We start from the raw sequence: 25,030 nt of genomic DNA on the forward strand, positions 1-25,030 counted from the left end.
GTAAGATGGAAAAATTTCTCAGCAGATGAGGATTCTTGGGAACCTGTCTCCAATTTGAATTCACCCAGACTTCTGTCTCTGTTCCATCGCAGACACCCGGATCTTCCCAGACCAGTCACTGAGGATCAGCTCCCTTGAGGGGGGGTCATGTAAGGGTTAACTGACTGTACCTTTATATCTGTCCCAGATTCCTGCTCCTCTTGATTGGCTGCTACACCTTTATTACACCTGTTCTCATTACACTCAATGCTTAGTATTGTTTTAGTTCTATTGACTGCGTGATACAAGCCACCTGGCTAACTAACAGCTATTTGATTCTGTTTCCTATCGTCAAGAGCTTTACACTTCAACTACTTTTCAGCTCAAGCATCGTTTGGGACCCTGCAATCCTTTTCCAACCTTATTAAACTCACTGGGATTTGAGGTAAACAGATTGTGTTGGTGCTAACAGTGTGATCAAACCTGCTGCAGTAATTTTCTGCTTTCAGAGCGCAGTTAACTTTGAGTAGCTAAACGGACCTCACACTGTGACGTCACTTCCTGACTTCTCCGTGACTGAAACAAGCTGCAACGATCTCAAGTTAACCGAGAGACTGTGTGGACAAACAAACAGTCTAGTAACAGGTACCACTAAAAAAATGTGCTAGCTGAATCTTAATTTAAGAGCTTTAGCGCTACTGTTTGAAGTGTTAAGTAAATCTCTTTCACTCAGGACTGTTTCCGCTTGTATTACTCCTGCTTTGCTCCCTCATACTAAACAGCTCCGTATCTGCATAAATCTTTGCTTGTCTGCATATATCCTTGCTAAAGCTGATAGTAAAGACTGACTTTCAACTGCTGCAAAACAAACATATACCTAATTGTCATTAGCATTTCCTGCTGTGCCAAAGTCTGAAGTTAGTGAGCAAGAGACAGTCCATTTTGAATCTGTACAACTAATCTTACAGATATCAAAAAATCCACTTTATCAACTTCACTAAAAGAAAGATACCATTTGCTTGTAGTGATATCTGATATTTAGTGATACAAAACAAATATTTAGTATCTACAGTTGTGTTCCACTTTATATATTGTTCCAGTTCTTATATAATACTAAGCCCAAAATGCAAATGGAACCAGTAGATCTTCCCCAAATTGTATACAACCTGACACAAAGGGTTGATCAACTAGCTCAGGGGCTACATGACCTACAAGTAGAAAATGTGGCTTTAAGGAATATTATAAAGGATTCTATTGCAGTCAAAACTACTCATTTGGATATGAATATAGAACCCCAAATCTCATTACCAGATCTTTTCTCAGGTGACTGGAAAAAATATAGGCAGTTTAAAAATGAATGCCAATTACTTTTTACCATGAAACCCAGATCTTACCCCACTGAGAGAGTGAAAGTCCTAACAACTATATCCTTTCTCAGAGGGGAACCCAGAAATTGGGCTGATAAATTCTTTGAAACTGAGGATCCTATACTGGGTTCCTTAGATGCATTCTTTATAAGTATGGATGAATTGTTTCAAGACACCAACATTCAGCTAACAGCTGAAAACTCTATGAGAAGCCTTAAACAAGGCAAAAGGCCTGTGGAAGAGTACATTTCGAACTTTAAACAACTAGCAACCGACACCCTCTGGAATCCAATAGCCTTACGGAATCAATTCTGTCTAGGACTCTCAGAGACACTCAAAGATGAATTTGCCTGGATTGAGATCCCACAGAATCTAGAAGAATTCATGAGAATGGCAACTCAGATTGATCGCCGATTGAGGGAGAGAAAGGCAGAAAGATACTCAACTGATCAGAAATTCAAACCCACAGGTACAACTACACCCAGTTCCTCCTATACACCTACTAGGTCGCAGGCTGAAGCAATGGAGATAGGATTTCTGAGAGGTCCCTTAACACCTGAAGAAAAGCTCCACAGAAAGGTGAAAAACCTTTGCATGTATTGTGCGAGTCCCTCCCATAACGTCCAGGACTGTACAACTGATGAAAAACAAGAAATGTAAGTTTAAACACATATACACTTCTGTACAACCACAACCTAAACCTATATATTGTGCATTATCTCTTTCTCTACAGCTACATCAAAGCCATCTGAGGATTGAGGGTGCCATAATCGACACTGGAGCTTCTGGGAATTACCTGGATCTCCAATTCTGCTTGAAGCAAAAAAATTCCATTAATCGAGAAGAAGATACCTATACCCATTAAGGTTATTGATGGGTTATTGATGGGTCACCAATTGCCTCTGGCCCTATAACTCAAGAAACTGTGCTGATACGTGTAAATATCCTAAATCACACTGAATTAATATCTTTTGATGCGTTACCCTCTCCCCATTTTACTTTAGTTTTAGGCTTGAAGTGGCTACAACTTCACAACCCCTCTATTGATTGGTTTCCATTCCAAATAAAATTCACATCTGATTATTGCAAAAACACCTGTTTCCATGCTCATTTGTTATGTCAACCTATTTCTCCTATTCAAGGTTTGCCATCTGAATATATTGATTTTGAGTAGACATGTGCATGACGAAAAAATTTGGTTCGGATCGATTCGGAATTTTTCGAAGTTCGGATCGATTCAAATTCGGAAAATTTTGAATCGATTCGTTTCGGATTCGAAGAAATTCGGTTTGGTTTGGTTCGTAAATTTGGCAATTCGGTAAGTGTTAGGTGTGATTAGACTAGTATTATACTGTATATTAGGTGTTAACTTAACATACTGTATAATACTAGTGTAATCCAATGGCCATCTGAATTTACAAATCGTTTCGATTCGGTTTGATTCGGAAAATTCGGCAAAAGTTTAATTCGGAAATTCGGTTAGATCCGAATCGCCGAATTTTCCGAATCGAACCGCACATGTCTAATTTTGAGGACGTGTTTAGTAAAACTGAAGCAGAGTCCCTACCACCGGATCTATACCCATTAAGCGAACCAGAATTACAACATCTGAAAGAATATTTAGAGGAAAACTTAAGAAAGGGCTTTATAAGAGCCTCCACATCTCCAGCAGGTGCTGGAATATTTTTTGTTCGCAATAAAGATGCCAGCCTAAGGCCAATAATTGACTACCGCGAACTAAACAAGTGTACAATAAAAAATAGGTATCCTCTCCCGTTAATACCTGAGATGATTGAACGCCTGTCAGATGCAACAATTTATTCAAAACTTGATCTCAGAGGGGCATACAATTTAATTTGCATAAAAGAGGGCCATGAATGGTTGACAGCATTCAGGACCAGGTATGGCCTGTATGAATACCTCGTTATGCCGTTTGGGCTATGTAATGCCCCTGCCACGTTCCAACATTTCATTAACAATGTTTTTCGGGATTTGTTGGATGTGTGCCTTGTCATCTATTTAGATGATATACATATCTATTCAAGGACAAAAGAAAAGCATATAAGACATGTTACACAAGTACTCTCCAGACTTAGAGCACATAAATTATATGCAAAGCCAGAAAAGTGTTTGTTTCACACAAAGCACGTATCGTTTCTAGGATATAATATATCCCCCTCCGGCATCCAAATGCAAAAGGAGAAAGTTGATGCTGTGGTTAATTGGCCAGAACCCAAAACCAAGAAGGAATTTCAACAATTCTTGGGATTCTCCAATTACTATAGAAAATGTATTAAAAATTTTTCATCAATAGTAAAACCGCTCACTCACCTTACTGGATCAACGATGCCCTTTTCTTGGAACAAAGAAGCTGCTACAACCTTTCAAAATCTAAAGACTAAATTCACAACTGCCCCCATACTACAATTTCCTAACCCATCATATCAATATACCCTGGAGATAGGAGCAGTATTATCTCAACAAAAATCTCTCAATGAGCCCTTGCACCCCATCTCCTATTTCTCAAAGATTATGTCATCAGCAGAAAGAAACTATGCCATTGGTGATAAAGAGTTATTAGCCATCTGACGTTCACTGGAACACTGGAGACATCTCCTAGAGGGAACAACATTACCTATCAACATCTTCACGGACCATAAAAACCTGCAGTATTTGCAAACTAACAAGACTCCTTCTGCACAACAGGTACGTTGGAGTTTGTACTTCGATCGTTTCAATTTTAATATCATATACAGACCAGCTGAAAAGAACAAAAAAGTGGACGCACTATCACGTTCTTTAGAAAAACCAGTAAACGAACCTTTCAGGAATTCTATCCTGTCACCAGATTGCTTCATTGGTCTCACCACTCCATTCCTCTCGGAACTTAGAACTTACTACAAGGACTCAACAACTCCACCTGAACCCAAACTTATCAAGTCTTCTGGAATATTCTATTACGGCCAGAAGATTTATCTACCTCCACTTTTGAGAAAAGAACTTATCAAGACCTCTCACGACTCTCCACTAGCTGGGCATCCAGGCATTCAACGAACTCTGGATCTCATTAAACGAACATTCTGGTGGCCTGATATGAAAATTGAAATACAGACTTATATTGAGACCTGTAAAACGTGTGCCACAGCTAAGCCAGAACGAAAACCCCCATACGGTTTATTAATGCCTCTACCTGTACCTAAAAAGCCATGGAATCATGTTTCCATGGACTTCATTGTGGATTTACCACCATCCAATAAACAAACTACAATTCTTGTCGTGATTGACCTCTTAACAAAGATGGCACATTTTATTCCCTATCACAAAGTCCCCACGTCCTCTGAAACAGCTCATTTGTTCATAAACAATATTGTCAAGTTACATGGCATACACCATATTCTGACAATAGATAGGGGGACACAATTCACCTCCAAATTTTGGACAGAATTATGCAGGACCACAGAAATTGACCACTGTTTTACTACAGCTTTTCACCCACAAACTAATGGCCAGTCGGAGAGATTAAATCAATGGCTTGAACACTATTTAAGATGCTATTGTTCCTACCATCAGTCAGACTAGATGAAATTTATTTCCATGGCAGAATACGCATATAATAATTCCATAAACTCTTTAACAAAACTGACATCATTTTACGCCAATTATGCATACCACCCTATCTACAGAAGGCAGCATTAAAGGGACATTATACACTCATTTTTTCTTTGCATAAATGTTTTGTAGATAATCTATTTATAAAGCCCATAAAGTTTTTTTTTTAATTAATGTATAGTTTTGCTTATTTTTAAATAAGATTGCTCTGATTTTCAGACTCCTAACCAAGCCCCAAAGTTTTATGTGAATACGCTCGACTACCTACTCCAGCTTGCTCCTGTTTGTGTAAAGGGTCTTTTCATATGCAAAAGAAGGGGGAGGGGGGGAGTGTCTTATTTGCCACTTGCAGTGGGCTTTCCAGCTGCCTTTTCAACAGAGCTAAACTGACAGTTTCTAAGTAAGTTTTTAAACAGTTTTATACTGGATTTTTATATCTCTATCTGTGCATCTTATTCTTTATAGTAGTGTCTATTACTTGCAGTTATATGAAAATGAGTGTATACTGTCCCTTTAACTCACCACTAGTAGATGACATTCATAACTCACTACAGGAAAACTTCAAATTCATCCAAGAAAATATCTTGAATGTCCAAAAATCTCAAAAATACCATTACGACTTGAGAAGGATGAAACCATCTGAGTATGTTGTAGGGGATTTAGTGTGGTTATCCACTAAAAATTTAAAGCTCCAGATACCTTCAAAGAAGTTGGCCAGTCTTTTCATTGGACCATTTCCTATACAGAAAATTATCAATGAAAATGCAGTAAGATTGCAACTACCTCAAACCATGAAAATACATCCGACTATACATGTCTCATTGCTGAAACCTTATATAAAAACTAGGGATGATCAGGTTCTTCTGCCTCCAACTAGACCTGATCTTGCAGATGATAAATATGAGGTTGAATCTATACTTGATTCCAGGTATTATAAGAGGGTTTTGTAATATCTGGTAAGATGGAAAAATTTCTCAGCAGATGAGGATTCTTGGGAACCTGTCTCCAATTTGAATTCACCCAGACTTCTGTCTCTGTTCCATCGCAGACACCCGGATCTTCCCAGACCAGTCACTGAGGATCAGCTCCCTTGAGGGGGGGGGGGGTCATGTAAGGGTTAACTGACTGTACCTTTAAATCTGTCCCAGCTTCCTGCTCCTCTTGATTGGCTGCTACACCTTTATTACACCTGTTCTCATTACACTCAATGCTTAGTATTGTTTTAGTTCTAGTGACTGCGTGATACAACCCACCTCGCTAAGTAACAGCTATTTGATTCTGTTTCCTATCGTCAAGAGCTTTACACTTCAACTACTTTTCAGCTCAAGCATCGTTTGGGACCCTGCAATCCTTTTCCAACCTTATTAAACTCACTGGGATTTGAGGTAAACAGATTGTGTTGGTGCCAACAGTGTGATCAAACCTGCAGCAGTCATTTTCTGCTTTCAGAGCGCAGTTAACTTTGAGTAGCTAAACGGACCTCACACTGTGACGTCACTTCCTGACATCTCCGTGACTGAAACAAGCCGCAACGAACTCAAGCTAACCGAGAGACTGTGTGGACAAACAAACATTCTAGTAACAGGTACCACTAAAAAAATGTGCTAGCTGAATCTTCATTTAAGAACTTTACCGCTACTGTTTGAAGTGTTAAGTAAATCTCTTTCACTCAGGACTGTTTCCGCTTGTATTACTCCTGCTTTGCTCCCTCATACTAAACAGCTCCGTATCTGCATAAATCTTTGCTTGTCTGCATATATCCTTGCTAAAGCTGATAGTAAAGACTGACTTTCAACTGCTGCAAAAAGTCTGAAGTTAGTGAGCAAGAGACAGTACATTTTGAATCTGTACAACTAATCTTACAGATATCAAAAATTCCACTTTATCAACTTCACTAAAAGAAAGATACCTTTTGCTTGTAGTGATATCTGATATTTAGTGATACAAAACAAATATTTAGTATCTACAGTTGTGTTCCACTTTATATATTGTTCCAGTTCTTATATAATCGTTTGTTCAACGATTATTTTATCTGGGAAAAAACAATGTCACGGTTTTTCTCTGCATCAATCATCTACCTTATTCTTAAAAAAAGATAAAAATCAATCACACCCCGGGTCATATAGGCCTATCACTTTGCTGAATACAGATTATAAATTGCTTACTTCTATAATAGCCAATCGATTAAAAAAAACACTACAAGAAGTCATACACCCAGATCAATCTGGGTTTATGATTAATAGATCTCCTACTAAGAATATTCAGAAAACATACATGATATTGGAATATTCTTGGAATAAGTTACACCGGGATAAACTAGTACCTAAACAGGACCTTGCTATGGTGATGGTTGATGCCAAGAAGGCTTTCAATTCCATAATTTGGGAACATTTATATAATGCTTTGTTTAACTTTGTTTTTTTGGGGGAATTTGATAAATTTTATTAAAACCATATATAATTATCCGATTTCAGCTATTCTGGTTAATAATAGTCAAACACCTTTCTTTAAATTAGAGAAGGGGACACGACAGGGATGCCCACTTTCTCCCCTCCTCTTTAATTTAGCCTAGAGCCGTTAGCAATTTACTTAAGACAAGAACTAGAAGGAATAAATTTCGGGAGTCAAAAATGTGTTCTATCACTTTATGCTGATGATTTGCTACTATACTTCAAAAACACTAGTATAAACATACCAATAGCCCTGAGGTCATTGGACTTATTTAGTGCAATCTCAGGAAATAAGGTTAATACCACAAAATCAGAGATTCTTTGGATATATAGAAACAAAGATAGTTTGAAACAGCATAATCTAAAAGAGGTTGAGAGTTTTAGATATTTGGGAATTAAACTACATAAGGATCTGTGGTATAAACTTAATTTTACACATATAACATTGAAGTTGCAACGTTGGACCCTTTTTCCGATCCCATTATCAGCTAAAGTGATGTTGATCAAAACGATCCTCTTCTCCCAAATAATATATATTATGAACAATCTCCCTTTATTTATCAAGGATAAAGATATTAGGGATCTTTAATCAGGCATGTGCAATTTTTTTTGGGAATAAGACTAGATACATGCTTGCGATAGTAAAATTATCACAGTTCAAGGAATTTGGAGGTTTAGCATTTCCTGATATAAGGACATATAATATTGTTATTTTAGCACATTATGGAGTTGAATGGCTTCTATCCTCTAATTATCTGACCAATTCAATAATCGAAGAGAATCTTATACAACCAATTTCTCTTAAAGCAATTTTACATTGTCTTCATTTGCAACTTCCGGACAATATTAAGATTGCCATTAGTTTTTATAATGTGGCCAAAGCATGGCAGCAATTATGCGCCCATTTGAAGATTAATTTCCATATGTCAGCTTTTTTACCAGTTAGAGGAAATCCTGAATTTTTACCAGGGTGCCAGTATATGATATTTAGAAGATGGGCCGAAAAGGGTCTTACAAGTATAATACAATTTCTCGATGAGAGGCTCAATATGAGAACATTTGAGAATATTACTGCTGAATATAATCTATCTAATAAGAGTTTCTATGCATATTTGCAGCTTCAACATTTTTTAAACAAAAAATTGCAGATAGGAATCTGGTCGAAAAATTTTGAAATAATTGGGGATTATATCAATATATATAGACAAGGAAACCAATCAATATCATTACTATGCAATATTCTACTGGCAAAGCAAGGTCAGTTAAATCTAGAGCAGTTTCTACTATACTGGTCTAAACATTTTGAAGAGATTAATTATGATAATATCAAGAGGGGCATTAAATGGCTAAACGCAGCTCCTCTTCATTTCTCCTGGAAGGAATCACATCTAAAGCTCCTTAACAATTCCTATATTTCACCAAAGAAACTAGCTAAATGGACATCAGGACAATTAGGTCTTTGTTATAAATGTTATATGCCCAGGGCAGATTTGCTCCACTGCTTTTGGTATTGCCCCCAAAAAAGACAATTTTGGAAGAAAGTAAATTTCTGGTTAAACAAATGTACATTAGAGCATTTTCTCTTTGTACCAAGAGTTATCATCCATTTAACTATAGAAGAACAGAGTCAGGACTTAATACGATTATTTTAGTAGTCCGCAATCTGATATTGAGAAATTGGAAGAATAAGAAACCTCCATCCTTCAGAGTATTTATTGAAGCAGTTAAACTACAGATCATTTTTGAGCAACATAATATATCAAATATACATAACAAACAAGTACAAAAAATGTTTAATAAATGGATGAAAATTATTCAGTCATATCCTATTTCCACACAATATATACTTACTAAAGTGTTTCATAAATCTGAATACTTTGAGGGTTTGATACTAAGGGAGATATTTCCAGTATCTTGGTACTGAGCTATCACATTTTTGGATTCAGGTATAGAGACTGTGGTAGTGGATTTTCTTTTTATATACAAGCTACTCAGAGCCTTGTATGGCTAAATGCATACTTTTTTGTTTTGTTTATTATCCTGACAATCAAAATAATATATATATATATATATATATATATATATATATATATATATATATATATATATATATATATATATATATATATATATATATATATATATATAAAAGACATAATGTTCCCTTTATATATACAGTATGTGCTATTATCAGTTCTTGTGGCTTCCAACTAACATGAACACATCTAACAGACATAATATCAAGTTACAGAACATGACATATATATTACATACCCAGTATACATGTAGGTTATAGTAGCCATTTAAATTAAACTGATTATGATCACGTATGTACCGGTTACTGATATTGTGTCTAATTAAATAAAATCAGTTCCCCCTCAGTAATTCCTCTGGTATATAACATGTACAATGCTAAGCATCTATTGCTATAAGAAAAGGTTTATCCACATGATGTGCACAATAAATATATCTCCCAGATGTCAATCATTTGAGACTGATGTTCTTGTTTATATAATTCTCTAACACTCTATTCATGTAATTATTTCCTCCCCTATGAAAAAAAAACGTACAACTCCTAACACTGATATATTAATAAACAACATTGGGGTGCTTTAGTGGTGAATAGTTGTGTAAACTGGTCAGTATGAGGACAGATCTGTATATTCCTGTGTGGTGTTTGTATTCTATCACTTTGATATGAGAGAAACTGAGGTGCACATATATAAAGGAACAAAGGACAGCAGGAGAGCACTTCCAATCTTAGGGTTTTTATAACTGGGATTTAGAAAGTATTATTTACAATAGGATCCTTTTTGATGCTTCTATTTAGAGAGTTTGTCCTCTTTAGGATAAATGTAAAAAGGTTTGTACACTGTGTATATAAAATTTATTTGCGTGTAAATATTTGGGTTTTGTGATACTTCATTTCAATAAAAAACCTTTTTCCACTTTCCAATCATGTTAAAGGTTTCTTCCATTGTGAATCATTTCATGAGTTTTCAGAAATTTCATTTGTTTAAAACTTTTTCCACACTCTGTACATGTGAAAAGCTTTTCTCCTGTGTGAATCCTTTCATGAGTTTTCAGACTATCCATTCGTGTAAAACTGTTTCCACACTCTGTACATGTGAAAGGCTTTTCTCCGGTGTGAATCCTTTCATGATTTTTCAGATCACTCTTTTGTGTAAAACTTTTTCCACACTCTGTACATGTGAACGGCTTTACTCCTGTGTGACTCCTTTCATGAGTTTTCAGATTATCTATTCGTGTAAAACTTTTTCCACACTCTGTACATGTGAACGGCTTTTCCCCTGTGTGAAATCTTTCATGATATTTCAGATTACTCTTTTGTGTAAAACTTTTTCCACACTCTGTACATGTGAACGGCTTTTCTCCTGTGTGAATCCTTTCATGATTTTTCAGATCACTCTTAACTGTAAAAGATTTCCCACACTCTGTACATGGGAAAGGTTTTTCTCCTGTGTGAATCTTTTCATGAGTTTTCAGATTACTCTTTTGTGTAAAACTTTTTCCACACTCTGTACATGTGCAAGGCTTTTCTCCGGTGTGAATCCTTTTATGATTTTTCAGATCACTCTGGTGTGTAAAACTTTTTCCACACTCTGAACATGTGAACGGCTTTTCTCCTGTGTGAATTCTTTCATGACTTTTCAGATACCTCTTTTGTGTAAAACTTTTTCCACACTCTGTACATGTGAAAGTTTTTTCTCCTGTGTGAATCCTTTTATGACTTTTCAGATGATCAATTTGTGTAAAACATTTGCCGCACTGCGTACATATGTTTGGCTTCTCACCTGTGTGAATTTTGTGGTGTTCTAGAAGACGAGACTTCAATCTAAAGTTTTTTTCACATTCTGTAGATTTGAAAGGTTTTTCCTTTTTATGAATCATTTGGTTAGATTGTAGACTTTTCCCTTCTTTAAACTGTTTTGAGTACTCAGTAAATGTGTGTGGTTTATCTTCTGGGATAATCATTTCACTAGATAAGGCATAAATGTCCTCTAGTTTGATGACTAAATTACTCTCTGTACATAATGATTGCTGCCCAGTTCCTTCCAATTCATCATCTTCTTTAAATATCTGCAGTGATTTCCCCAATGTTTGTGAATAGTCATTGGTGTCTAAGATTTTTGGAGTTTGAGGTATCATTCTGATGCTTCTTTTAGTGAAGGATAGATATGAACTATTCACGTGTTTGTCTACATAAAAAGAAATGGAATAAAGAAAAATAAGACTGTTAATAATATAATCCATCTCAATAAAAAAAACATTTTTTTATACTCAAAAATGTCTTCCGTTTTGTATTTTTAAATTTACTTACCTGTAAATCACAAATTAAAAAGGATGAGATAGAATGTAAACATTACTACATCATAGCAACCTAAATTACTGATTCCTGATGAAAACAAGTTATAGGGCCGCATTAAACAAGGTGTGTGTGGATAATGTTCTCAGCCAGGGAACAAGTACATCTGTATTCTGGGCAAGAGAGGTGTCATCCACCATCCTCATGTCAGTATAATTATAAGAATCTCAGTAGTGCTCTCCAAATAATATGTCAGTCTATATACAATATATTTAATAATTATCCTTTTAAAAATAAACCCTCAATCAATATGCATCTACTAGAAACCATAAAATTAATATAAATACCTGAATTATTTCTATTAGTTAATGTCTATGAATACATTGGAATATATTTGTGATACCAGAATATGAATCAATATCATATACGTTTAAAAACTATTAAAATATGGTATGCAGAGTTCATACCAGTTTACCCTTAAAATTAGCCTTACTTACAATAGCCTTTCATTCAATTAACTCAATGAGACTAAAGTATAAACCACTAAAACATTCAGACTGGTACTATTTTAATAGTGCTTATATGAACAATATAACAGTATATATATATACTCAGCTATTTAGCTGCAATTGATTCTAATACAATTCTAATTAGGATACTAAAAATACATATATTCTTACTGTAAACCGTTACTTAAATGTCTATTTATTTAAACTGGAACAAATTCTTATTTACTTATAATTAAAACAAATTCTAGGATATATGTAAATATTCTATATTTTGCTTCAAATGAATTACTTAGCATACAAAAGATAAACTTGATCCTACACAGGGCTATGAATATAAGCAAAAATACAGACTGCTCTCTTTAAATCTATTTATTATAACTTGACTATGTTCTTACCAATAACCTTTTATATGTATGTATATACTTTACCAGATGATATTCAGCTTCAAGACTTGTCCCACCTCATATAAAAATAAGTGTAATAGCAATTGATAAGAGAAAGTATGGCCCACTCTGCTTATAGCTTGACTGTATCCCACGCAACCGTTTTCAGTCAGTTTAGCAAAGAAAAATCACAGCCAGTTCCCTGATCCTATCCTGCATACAGCTTATATTGTTTAATCATAGGTGTGGAATATGGGCGGCCCTTCGGAAACCTTTTCCCTTCTGATTGTATATCTGGAATATCTTATCGGATTGGCCCTTGGAAATTTCATTTTTAACAGCTAAAAAGCCTTCTGGCTGTAATTCTCGCATCACAGCGCAGGGGGGCAGCATGACAACACAAAACAGATTCCTTTTAACCATTTCTAGCATTTATGTTTCTAAATCTTACATATCCCATATAATGATTATATTAAACAATACTATAACATTGCATTTATCACTTACAATCCGAATTCCAGGCAGGGTGGTATTATGTGAATTTTCTGATCATTTCTATACCAAACACCATTATATTATATCAAAATAAGTACACTGTTAATTAAATTTTCCCTATTAAACATATTATAATTTATTTATTAATAAATTACAATATTAATTGTAGATTGGGTAGTATAATATACATTTTCTGATTATTTTGATATGAAACATCATGTGTCTTTAGCATTATATTATATTAAAACAATTTATATTGCTAACTATTTAAGATTGATGGCATTTAAAATCCTGATATTGTATTCATGTAAATACAGAATGTTTCACATTTCTGTGTATTAAATCCTGAATGCATAAATCTTGTCTATGCAGATCTGAAATTATATGTCTGAAAAATAAAAGAAAATAGAGGTTATTATTCTGACCCAAATAAACATTTTGGACCGACTAAAATAGTCACCTATCAAGCTTAGTAAATACTCATGTAATATTAGAAAATTAGACAATCTCCCAAATTTCTACATTCAATACATTCTAAGGCTTACATTCAAATATGTTTATTTGCTGTATTTTTAGTAAATTTCAAAGTTACACTATAACATATGTCTTTGTTGGCCAAGTTTTCATTGCCCCACTTACATAGCATGGGGTCAATTTGCATGTGAAATGTAAATGGTTACTTTCTCACAAAATATCTCACTTAGACCAGACTACCAGGCAACGTTGTGATTTTATCACATATTTTCAGGCAGTTACACATATTTTGCATCCTGAATAGGGGAGAACTGATATGAGTTGAGTCAATTTTTCTGAATGAATTAATCATTTGCTACTAACTAGCCAAATATATGATTAATATATATATATATATATATATTTATTCATCTTTATATATACCTTGACACTCAATTAACATTGCATAAGCAACTGCAGATACAGCAGAATTTAATCTTAAATTCTACTAACTTTGAGTTTGATAACTAACTCTAGGTTAACTTGTCAATATCCAAACTCAAAGTTAGTAGAAATTAAGATTAAATTACTTGTGCTTTAAATCTTAGACAAATGACTTATTATAGTTATTGTAGCCATCACACTGTGAGTGGCTGTGCAAAACAACTTGGAATTGTTTAAATCCTCTTCAGCAAAACTTCTTAACCTTCACTACTTGTGATTTATGTTTTAATGGATTTATAAATATTTTCAGCAAAACTTCTTAACCTTCACTACTCGGGATTTATGTTTTAATGGATTTATAACTATATTCAGCAAAACTTCTTAACCTTCACTACCTGGGATTTATGTTCATATGGAATTATAACTATTTCTGATTCCTGACACCAGCTGTATAGGAACAAACAGAAAGTATTGTGACTGACACACATCTCTGCTACTCCATTAATTCAACAGGAGCTGTCAGAGCAACATATCCTAAAGCAGGGGTCACTAGGAACCATAAATGCAGTTGAGGTTCATAACAAAATCAAGGGCAGAATATTACACCTAAGTTTCAAAGCTATCAACTTCCATATCACACTGGGGGTAGGGCTACACTGAGAATTTTCAAGTGCTCATCATGGAAGAACACAAGTGAGGACACTTCTGGAAAGGTGATCTACCATACGTTAGGGGCAACACTTCTACTGGATCCTCTGTATCCTGTGCCATCCCCTGGGATTTCACTGCAGGAGGCCTATTGAGCATTGCTCTATCCAGACATAGTGGCTACTTACCTCATATGGATTGAGGTGTTTATTTTAAACTAAGTGTTTTGTTATTGGAGCCTTTTCCCACATCGTAGACTACAGACTACTTTCATCTCTGTGAGTCCTATATTTATACTGTGGCGCTGATACATCTACTTGCATTTCCATATAAATATAATAGTTTATATTTGTTTAATGAGTGATCTATTCTATTTCCCAGTAATTAAAGTCAGCATAATATCTATTTACTCACCTAACACATATGAGTTCATGCTGATAACAGGCTCCAATGTCTGTGCTCAGGAAGAAGGTTCCCTTATTCACTCCAGTTACATCAATACCTGATATCTCTCAGTGCTCTGGTCGTGTCTGTAAAAAGTATATTAAATGGCTTAGACAGATAATAATAAATAATGGTTCTGATTAACTGTACGTATGGTATCATTAAAGGCACACATAACAATTCATGTGATACAGATCAGCTGTTTAGGTTATTACATATGTGCTATTGATTCAGCACAAGCATTTAGTACAGTTAGCTCTGTGAGTCTTATAATTGTCCCTTAAATATGAATCTTCCCAGATCTGTACAACATAATGGTAGAAAATCTATTTATAAGTGGGCCATACCATAACTTTACAGATATATTATAATCTTTGGTTTTATCATTTCTATGAAACAATATTTTTTCCTGAAAGACATTTTAAATCAGTGGTTTAAATATAAGTTAAATTGGATACTGCAGTATTGGTATTGTACTTCCTACTAATTCTCACTGTCAGACATTTTGTCATGCGCTCCACCCCCAGTCCTTTAACTTCTCTTGATCAATGCCGAGTTGTCTTAAATCACACTGCAAGGGGGTGTGGGAGAGAAAACACTTAAATGTTAATTGCAATTGTTTTCTTGGATAGAGTTAAGAAAATAAAGAATTTGTGTTTACATAGAGTGATAATATAATGAGATGTTCTTTTGGCAAATTATGTCCATTTAAAAGGACCATACAATATAGAATTACAAAACCACAGGTGCATAATAAAAATACAATGCAATAAACTTACTATGAATTAAAAAGAGCAGTAGATTGTTTTCTGATAAATGTAGTTCTGCCCCTGTACCATGTGACAGCTATCATCCAATAACAAACTCCTGTACCATGTGACAGCTATCAGCCAATAACAGACTCATATGTTTATATAATGTGATCTCCTGCATATGCTAAGTAGGGGCCGGAACCTCAGGTCATTTAAAAGGCTGTGTACAATTTAATAATAAAATAAATTACAGACAGCAAACAGTTATTTTATATAAAAATAAAGCTAAAGGAGACATTTCCCATACACTTTATACTATTTTATACACCGGTAAAACAAGTCATTAGAAACTCATTAAAGGGACAGCAAAGTCACAATTACACTTTTATTATTCAAATTTATACTAATAAGGTATACCAAAGCGCCAACTATACGAAGGCTGGGTCTGGACCTAATGCAATATTATCAAACGATTACAATAAACAATTTATTGAGTACACAAATAAGTTAAAAACATTGATCCATGTATAAACAATCAAATTTATACAACAATAATAGCTAAATGAATAGTTAAAACAAATAGTTATGTAACAGATATAGCATTTAAAATTGTGCAAAAATTGCTCTTAAAAATATTCCTAAAAAATTCCAAATTTAGTATAAGGCTCACAACAGAAATTCAACTTTGTGTTTACCACATACACATACACAAATTTATACAGCAATAATAGCTAAATGAATAGTTAAAACAAATAAAAAATAGTCCAACAGTGAAAACTTAATAGAAAAAATAATCAAATTATTATAAGTAGTGTGTCTCTTTAAGAAAAAACAATGATCCTTAAAGTGTTGTGAATCCTAACAGCAATAGTTATGGTGATTTTCCAAGTGTTTTATACTGAATAGCAGTGTCAGTACTTGCTAGCCAAGTGTTATATACTGAATAGCAGTGTCAGTACTTGCTAGCCAAGTGTTTTATACTGAATAGCAGTGTCAGTACTTGCTAGCCAAGTGTTTTATACTGAATAGCAGTGTCAGTACTTGCTAGCCAAGTGTTTTATACTGAATAGTAGTGTCAGTACTTGCTAGCCAAGTGTTTTATACTGAATAGCAGTGTCAGTACTTGCTAGCCAAGTGTTTTATACTGAATAGCAGTGTCCGTACTTGCTAGCCAAGTGTTTTATACTGAATAGCAGTGTCAGTACTTGCTAGCCAAGTGTTTTATACTGAATAGCAGTGTCAGTACTTGCTAGCCAAGTGTTTTATACTGAATAGCAGTGTCAGTACTTGCTAGCCAAGTGTTTTATACTGAATAGTAGTGTCAGCACTTGCTAGCCGTTTTCCAACCCAAAATTCTATCTTTATGGCAAATATTTTGTTATAATCCCTGGATGATCCTTCTGTAAAAGAAAGACATGATGGTGTAGATTGTTTTTAGATCAATAGAAAATGAAATTGTGCTTACCAGTCGACACAAGTCTTGATAAAGGTCTCTTTGTGACCGAAACGCGTCGACTGGTAAGCACAATTTCATTTTCTATTGATCTAAAAACAATCTACACCATCATATCTTTCTTTTACAGAAGGATCATCCAGGGATTATAACAAAATATTTGCCATGAAGATAGAATTTTGGGTTGGAAAACGGCTAGCAAGTGCTGACACTGCTATTCAGTATAAAACACTTGGCTAGCAAGTACTGACACTGCTATTCAGTATAAAACACTTGGCTAGCAAGTACTGACACTGCTATTCAGTATAAAACACTTGGCTAGCAAGTACTGACACTGCTATTCAGTATAAAACCCTTGGCTAACAAGTACTGACACTGCTATTCAGTATAACACACTCGGCTAACAAGTACTGACACTGCTATTCAGTATAAAACACTTGGCTAGCAAGTACTGACACTGCTATTCAGTATAAAACCCTTGGCTAGCAAGTACTGACACTGCTATTCAGTATAAAACACTTGGCTAGCAAGTACTGACACTGCTATTCAGTATAAAACACTTGGCTAGCAAGTACTGACACTGCTATTCAGTATAAAACACTTGGCTAGCAAGTACTGACACTGCTATTCAGTATAAAACCCTTGGCTAGCAAGTACTGACACTGCTATTCAGTATAAAACACTTGGCTAGCAAGTACTGACACTGCTATTCAGTATAAAACACTTGGCTAACAAGTACTGACACTGCTATTCAGTATAAAACACTTGGCTAACAAGTACTGACACTGCTATTCAGTATAAAACCCTTGGCTAGCAAGTACTGACACTGCTATTCAGTATAAAACACTTGGCTAACAAGTACTGACACTGCTATTCAGTATAAAACACTTGGCTAACAAGTACTGACACTGCTATTCAGTATAAAACACTTGGCTAGCAAGTACTGACACTGCTATTCAGTATAAAACACTTGGCTAGCAAGTACTGACACTGCTATTCAGTATAAAACACTTGGCTAGCAAGTACTGACACTGCTATTCAGTATAAAACACTTGGCTAGCAAGTACTGACACTGCTATTCAGTATAAAACACTTGGCTAGCAAGTACTGACAATGCTATTCAGTATAAAACACTTGGCTAGCAAGTACTGACACTGCTATTCAGTATAAAACACTTGGCTAGCAAGTACTGACACTGCTATTCAGTATAACACACTTGGCTAGCAGGGCCGGATTTCCCATTAGGCACAGTAGGCATGTGCCTACAGGCGCCTTGCAGTGAGGGGCGCCTGCCTGTCAATAATAAAAAAAAAAAAAAAAAAAAAAAAAAAAAAATTTTTTTTTTTTTTTTTTTTTTTTTTTATGAGGGCATTTATTTTAGTAAGAATTGTGCTGCCAGGTGCCTACAAAGTCGAGTGTTTCATTGGGAATATGTTACAGCAGTTGAGGGAGCCATGAAGGAGAGAGGGGCAAAGATTAAAACTAAACCCCTCCCATTGAATTTCTAAATTCTAATTTTAAACACATTTGTTGACCCCTGGATTACATATAATCTACAACATTCCATGTTTTCCTTTGAGAGCAACATCATATGATATTTATATTTCAGAACAAAATAAATGTAACATCTGTGTGTGTTTGTACCAAAAATATCAGAGTTTACAAGATTTTTTTCCCTACATTTTATATTTTCTTCCACTGGCTGCACAGGTTGTTGATGGTGATGAGCTTGCATGCTGCTAGTTTTAATATTGCTATTGTTTACACAAAACTGTGTTTGACTCCAACAAAATGTTAAGCACATAGTCAAAGTCATCTCCAGAAAAGCAATACACTAATGGCTTGTCAATAAACATGTCCTATGAGCCCATCTGGGTCTGCACAGATGTGTATTGCTGTCTCAGAACTGACATTGACTATGTGTTTAACTCTTTTGCAAGAGGCTAACACACTTCTCTGCAAGCACTAGTGCAATAATAAAATGCCCAGCAAACTGTCACATTTGATGTCCCTTTAAATAGGGTTTTCTTTAGAATATTTTGCATTAAAAGTTTAACATGATTTGTTTTTGTTATACATAATAGAAATTGTATGGCCATTTGAGTCAAGTGAATATTGATTTTTGGTGTAGCTTCCATTACAACAAATATTGCAATTGGTGTGTGTATTTGTGTATCTCCATAAAAGGGAAAATGTAATTTTACATCTAATATTTATTTTTAGTTGTCCTAAATAATAATAAAAAAAAGACCTCATTTTTTCCACTTTTTTCTAGGGGGGGTGGGGGGGGTGGGGGGGGCGCTTCAGGTTTTTGTGCCTACAGGCACCTGAGATGTAAATCCGGCCCTGTTGGCTAGCAAGTACTGACACTGCTATTCAGTATAAAACACTTGGCTAACAAGTACTGACACTGCTATTCAGTATAAAACACTTGGCTAGGAAGTACTGACACTGCTATTCAGTATAACACACTTGGCTAGCAAGTACTAACACTGCTATTCAGTATAAAACACTTGGCTAGTAAGTACTGACACTGCTATTCAGTATAAAACACTTGGCTAGCAAGTACTGACACTGCTATTCAGTATAAAACACTTGGCTAGCAAGTACTGACACTGCTATTCAGTATAACACACTTGGTTAGCAAGTACTGACACTGCTATTCAGTATAAAACACTTGGCTAGCAAGTACTGACACTGCTATTCAGTATAAAACACTTGGCTAACAAGTACTGACACTGCTATTCAGTATAAAACACTTGGCTAGCAAGTACTGACACTGCTATTCAGTATAAAACACTTGGCTAGCAAGTGCTGACACTACTATTCAGTATAAAACACTTGGCTAACAAGTACTGACACTGCTATTCAGTATAAAACACTTGGCTAACAAGTACTGACACTGCTATTCAGTATAAAACACTTGGCTAACAAGTACTGACACTGCTATTCAGTATAAAAACAGAATTTATGTTTACCTGATAAATTACTTTCTCCAACGGTGTGTCCGGTCCACGGCGTCATCCTTACTTGTGGGATATTCTCTTCCCCAACAGGAAATGGCAAAGAGCCCAGCAAAGCTGGTCACATGATCCCTCCTAGGCTCCGCCTTCCCCAGTCATTCGACCGACGTAAAGGAGGAATATTTGCATAGGAGAAACCATATGATACCGTGGTGACTGTAGTTAAAGAAAATAAATTATCAGACCTGATTAAAAAAAAACCAGGGCGGGCCGTGGACCGGACACACCGTTGGAGAAAGTAATTTATCAGGTAAACATAAATTCTGTTTTCTCCAACATAGGTGTGTCCGGTCCACGGCGTCATCCTTACTTGTGGGAACCAATACCAAAGCTTTCGGACACGGATGAAGGGAGGGAGCAAATCAGGTCACCTAGATGGAAGGCACCACGGCTTGCAAAACCTTTCTCCCAAAAATAGCCTCAGAAGAAGCAAAAGTATCAAACTTGTAAAATTTAGTAAAAGTGTGCAGTGAAGACCAAGTCGCTGCCTTACATATCTGATCAACAGAAGCCTCGTTCTTGAAGGCCCATGTGGAAGCCACAGTCCTAGTGGAATGAACTGTGATTCTTTCAGGAGGCTGCCGTCCGGCAGTCTCATAAGCCAATCTGATGATGCTTTTAATCCAAAAAGAGAGAGAGGTAGAAGTTGCTTTTTGACCTCTCCTTTTACCAGAATAAACAACAAACAAGGAAGATGTTTGTCTAAAATCCTTTGTAGCATCTAAATAGAATTTTAGAGCACGAACAACATCCAAATTGTGCAACAAACGTTCCTTCTTTGAAACTGGATTCAGACACAAAGAAGGCACGACTATCTCCTGGTTAATGTTTTTGTTAGAAACAACTTTCGGAAGAAAACCAGGTTTAGTACGTAAAACCACCTTATCTGCATGGAACACCAGATAAGGAGGAGAACACTGCAGAGCAGATAATTCTGAAACTCTTCTAGCAGAAGAAATTGCAGTTAAACACTAAAAAACTCTAAGCCATCTCCGTGGAGATGTTGCCTGTACAACGGCAAAGAGAATGACTGGGGAAGGCGGAGCCTAGGAGGGATCATGTGACCAGCTTTGCTGGGCTCTTTGCCATTTCCTGTTGGGGAAGAGAATATCCCACAAGTAAGGATGACGCCGTGGACCGGACACACCTATGTTGGAGAAACACTTGGCTAACAAGTACTGACACTGCTATTCAGTATAAAACACTTGGCTAGCAAGTACTGACACTGCTATTCAGTATAAAACCCTTGGCTAACAAGTACTGACACTGCTATTCAGTATAAAACCCTTGGCTAACAAGTACTGACACTGCTATTCAGTATAAAACACTTGGCTAGCAAGTACTGACACTGCTATTCAGTATAAAACACTTGGCTAGCAAGTACTGACACTGCTATTCAGTATAAAACACTTGGCTAACAAGTACTGACACTGCTATTCAGTATAAAACACTTGGCTAGCAAGTACTGACACTGCTATTCAGTATAAAACACTTGGCTAGCAAGTACTGACACTGCTATTCAGTATAAAACACTTGGCTAGCAAGTACTGACACTGCTATTCAGTATAAAACACTTGGCTAGCAAGTACTGACACTGCTATTCAGTATAAAACACTTGGCTAGCAAGTACTGACACTGCTATTCAGTATAAAACACTTGGCTAACAAGTACTGACACTGCTATTCAGTATAAAACACTTGGCTAGCAAGTACTGACACTGCTATTCAGTATAAAACACTTGGAAAATCACCATAACTATTGCTGTTAGGATTCACAACACTTTAAGGATTATTGTTTTTTCTTAAAGAGACACACTACTTATTATAATTTATTGTTGGATTATTTTTTCTATTAAGTTTTCACAGTTGGACTATTTTTGGACTATTATTTACATTTATATAAGTTACTATTGGAACACACCACAATGTTTTTGTAAATTTTTGGTTTTTCATTTTTCACAATCTTTGTTCTTAATTCACGTTTTTTGAAGATCAACCTATTTTTTGACCATTAATAATTTTTGTACACTAATTTTTGCACACAACTTTTTTGATACACATTTTTTACATTGGCTTATTGCTGTCACAATATTTTTTACTTGACAATGCATATGTGTTAAACACACAGTTAAAGGTCTTACTCAGAGCCTTACTCATTAGTCACTATTGGCAATATTTAGGAGCATTGCATAGAATCAAGAACATTATTGGTTAGATAATATTATATAACTGACTAATATATTTCACCTATTATGTGTATGTGGTAAACACAAAGTTGAATTTTTGTTGTGAGCCTTATACTTAATTTGGAATTTTTTAAGAGCAATGTTTGCACAATTTTAAATGCCACATCTGCTATTTAACTATTTGTTTTAACTATTCATTTAGCTATTATTGCTGTATAAATTTGTGTATGTGTATGAGGTAAACACAAAGTTGAATTTCTGTTGTGAGCCTTATACTAAATTTGGAATTTTTTAGGAATATTTTTAAGAGCAATGTTTGCACAATTTTAAATGCTATATCTGTTACATAACTATTTGTTTTAACTATTCATTTAGCGATTATTGTTGTATAAATTTGATTGTTTATACATGGATCCATGTTTTTAACTTATTTGTGTACTCAATAAATTGTTTATTGTAATCGTTTGACAATATTGCATTAGGTCCAGACCCAGCCTTCGTATAGTTGGCGCTTTGGTCCAGACCCAGCCTTCGTATAGTTGGCGCTTTGGTATACCTTATTAGTTTCATCTTTCCATTTTGACAACTAGGTGTCAAATTATCAAAGCCAGAGGTCTTATTTAGTAGGCGATAGGTGTACTCCACTATCAATTCAAATTTAAACAACTTTCCAATTTCCTTCTATTATCAAATCTGCTTTATTCCCTTGGGGACCTTTGTGACAAAGCAAATAATGCACTATGGTGCGCTAGCTGCTGATTAGTGGCACATACAAGCCTCTTGTCATTGGCTCACCTTATGTGCTCAGCTAACTCCCAGTAGTGCATTGCTGCTGCATCAATAAAGGATACCTAGAGAATGAAGGAAATATCATAATTGAAGTCAGTTGGAAAGTTGTTGAAAATTACATGTTCTATTTAAATAATGAAAAACATTTGGGTTTCTTGTTATTTTAAGAGAAAACCAAATTTACAGGACACTGTCCCTTTAAGTCTGTGATCATGTGACATAAACAGCAGCAGCTGAAGGTGCAGAATACACTTACTAAGGTCTTTACTAACAACAAGAATCAGTCACAGATCAGTGGGATAAACAGGTGCAGCTAATAGAAATAAGAAATGTATTATAACCTCATTAGAAATAAAATAATATGCAGATCACAAGATATTTATCATTAGATCAGTGATGAGACTGATACAACAGGGCCATAAGCTGAGTGATATTTATTACTGGAGCAAATAAAAGCTTCAGACTAATATTAAATTAAAATGGTTTATCTGGGCTCTACAGTTAATTATAAACCTATAGGGAAATACAGGATTCTAATTGGCTGATACTTAATTATAAACCTATAGGGAAATACAGGATTCTAATTGGCTGATACTTAATTATAAACCTATAGGGAAATACAGGATTCTAATTGGCTGATACTTAATTATAAACCTATAGGGAAATACAGGATTCTAATTGGCTGATACTTAAAAATCTATTGCTCATTGGATAACAGGAACAACCCCCGCAAATATATTATTGGTCAGACCTCCTCAAGCTTGAAAATATGGTTTGGTTCTGCTACAAACATTCATTTTACAAACTGCAATAAATCATTATGTATTAAATTGGGCTTTTAAATGAAAAAAAATTAATGTTAAAGGGACACTGAACCCAATTTTTTTTCTTCCATAATTCAGATAGAGTAGCAATTTTAAGCAACTTTCTAATTTACTCCTATTATCAATTTTCCTTCATTCTCTTGGTATCTTTATTTAAAAAAGGAGGAATGTAAGTTTAGGAGCCGGCCCATCTTTGGTTCAGCACCTGTGTTGCGCTTGCTGATTGGTGGCTAAATGTATCCACCCATCAGCAAGCGTTACCCAGGGTGTTGAACCAAAAATGGGCCGGTTCCTAAACTTACATTCCTCCTTTTCAAATAAAGATACCAAGAGAACAAAAGGAAAATTGATAATAGGAGTAAATTAGAAAGTTGCTTAAAATGCCTGCTCTATCTGAACCATGAAAGAAAAAATTTGGGTTCAGTGTCATTCATTAACACAGCATGACAAACATAGAAAACTAATTAAATAAGTACAGTTGAGTTTTTTTATTTAACCCCTTCACGACCGAGGATGTGCCAGACACGTCCTACAAAAAAATACCCTTTAAGACCAAGGACGTTCCTGGCACGTCCTCTGGGGTTTCAAGCAGTGGAAGCGATCTTGATAGCTTCCAAGGTATTGCAGCGATGCCTCGATATTTAGGCTTCCTGCAATACCATTTTTTTATCCACCGATGCAGAGAGCGCCACTCTGTGGCCCTCTCTACACCGGTAGCGATGGTGCCGATAGTTGGTGGGTGGGAGCTTTAGCTGAGAGGCGGGTGGGCGGCCCATCACTACACGGCATCTGGTTCCTGTTTGTGCAATGAGCACATCAGGTGCCGGGAGTGTGCTGGGGGGCCTGCGGGGGCAGGCGCGCAGCTACTACTGCCACCAATGTATCTGAATGGGAAG

At 35.6% G+C, this 25,030-nt stretch overlaps 1 protein-coding gene across 2 annotated transcripts in view; it reads right to left on the bottom strand.

Moving 5' to 3' along the window:
* Positions 1 to 10,157: 10,157 nt before the first annotated feature.
* The window catches only part of LOC128659880 (gastrula zinc finger protein XlCGF26.1-like), a 65,147-nt gene continuing 50,274 nt past the window's right edge, over positions 10,158 to 25,030 (bottom strand). The window contains exons 2-3 of one of the 2 annotated variants that reach the window (XM_053713463.1): positions 15,079 to 15,194; positions 10,158 to 11,625 (exon numbers count right to left, since the gene is read on the bottom strand). In XM_053713463.1, coding sequence (XP_053569438.1) covers positions 10,367 to 11,625; positions 15,079 to 15,097 — 1,278 coding nt within the window. In that variant the 5' untranslated portion in view covers positions 15,098 to 15,194 and the 3' untranslated portion in view covers positions 10,158 to 10,366. Of the gene's footprint in view, positions 11,626 to 15,078; positions 15,970 to 25,030 lie in introns of those variants that run through there. The other variant, XM_053713464.1, reaches the window with a different exon arrangement.

The sequence above is a fragment of the Bombina bombina genome, chromosome 5, assembly GCF_027579735.1.
Source record: "Bombina bombina isolate aBomBom1 chromosome 5, aBomBom1.pri, whole genome shotgun sequence".
NCBI classification, from domain to species: domain Eukaryota; kingdom Metazoa; phylum Chordata; class Amphibia; order Anura; family Bombinatoridae; genus Bombina; species Bombina bombina.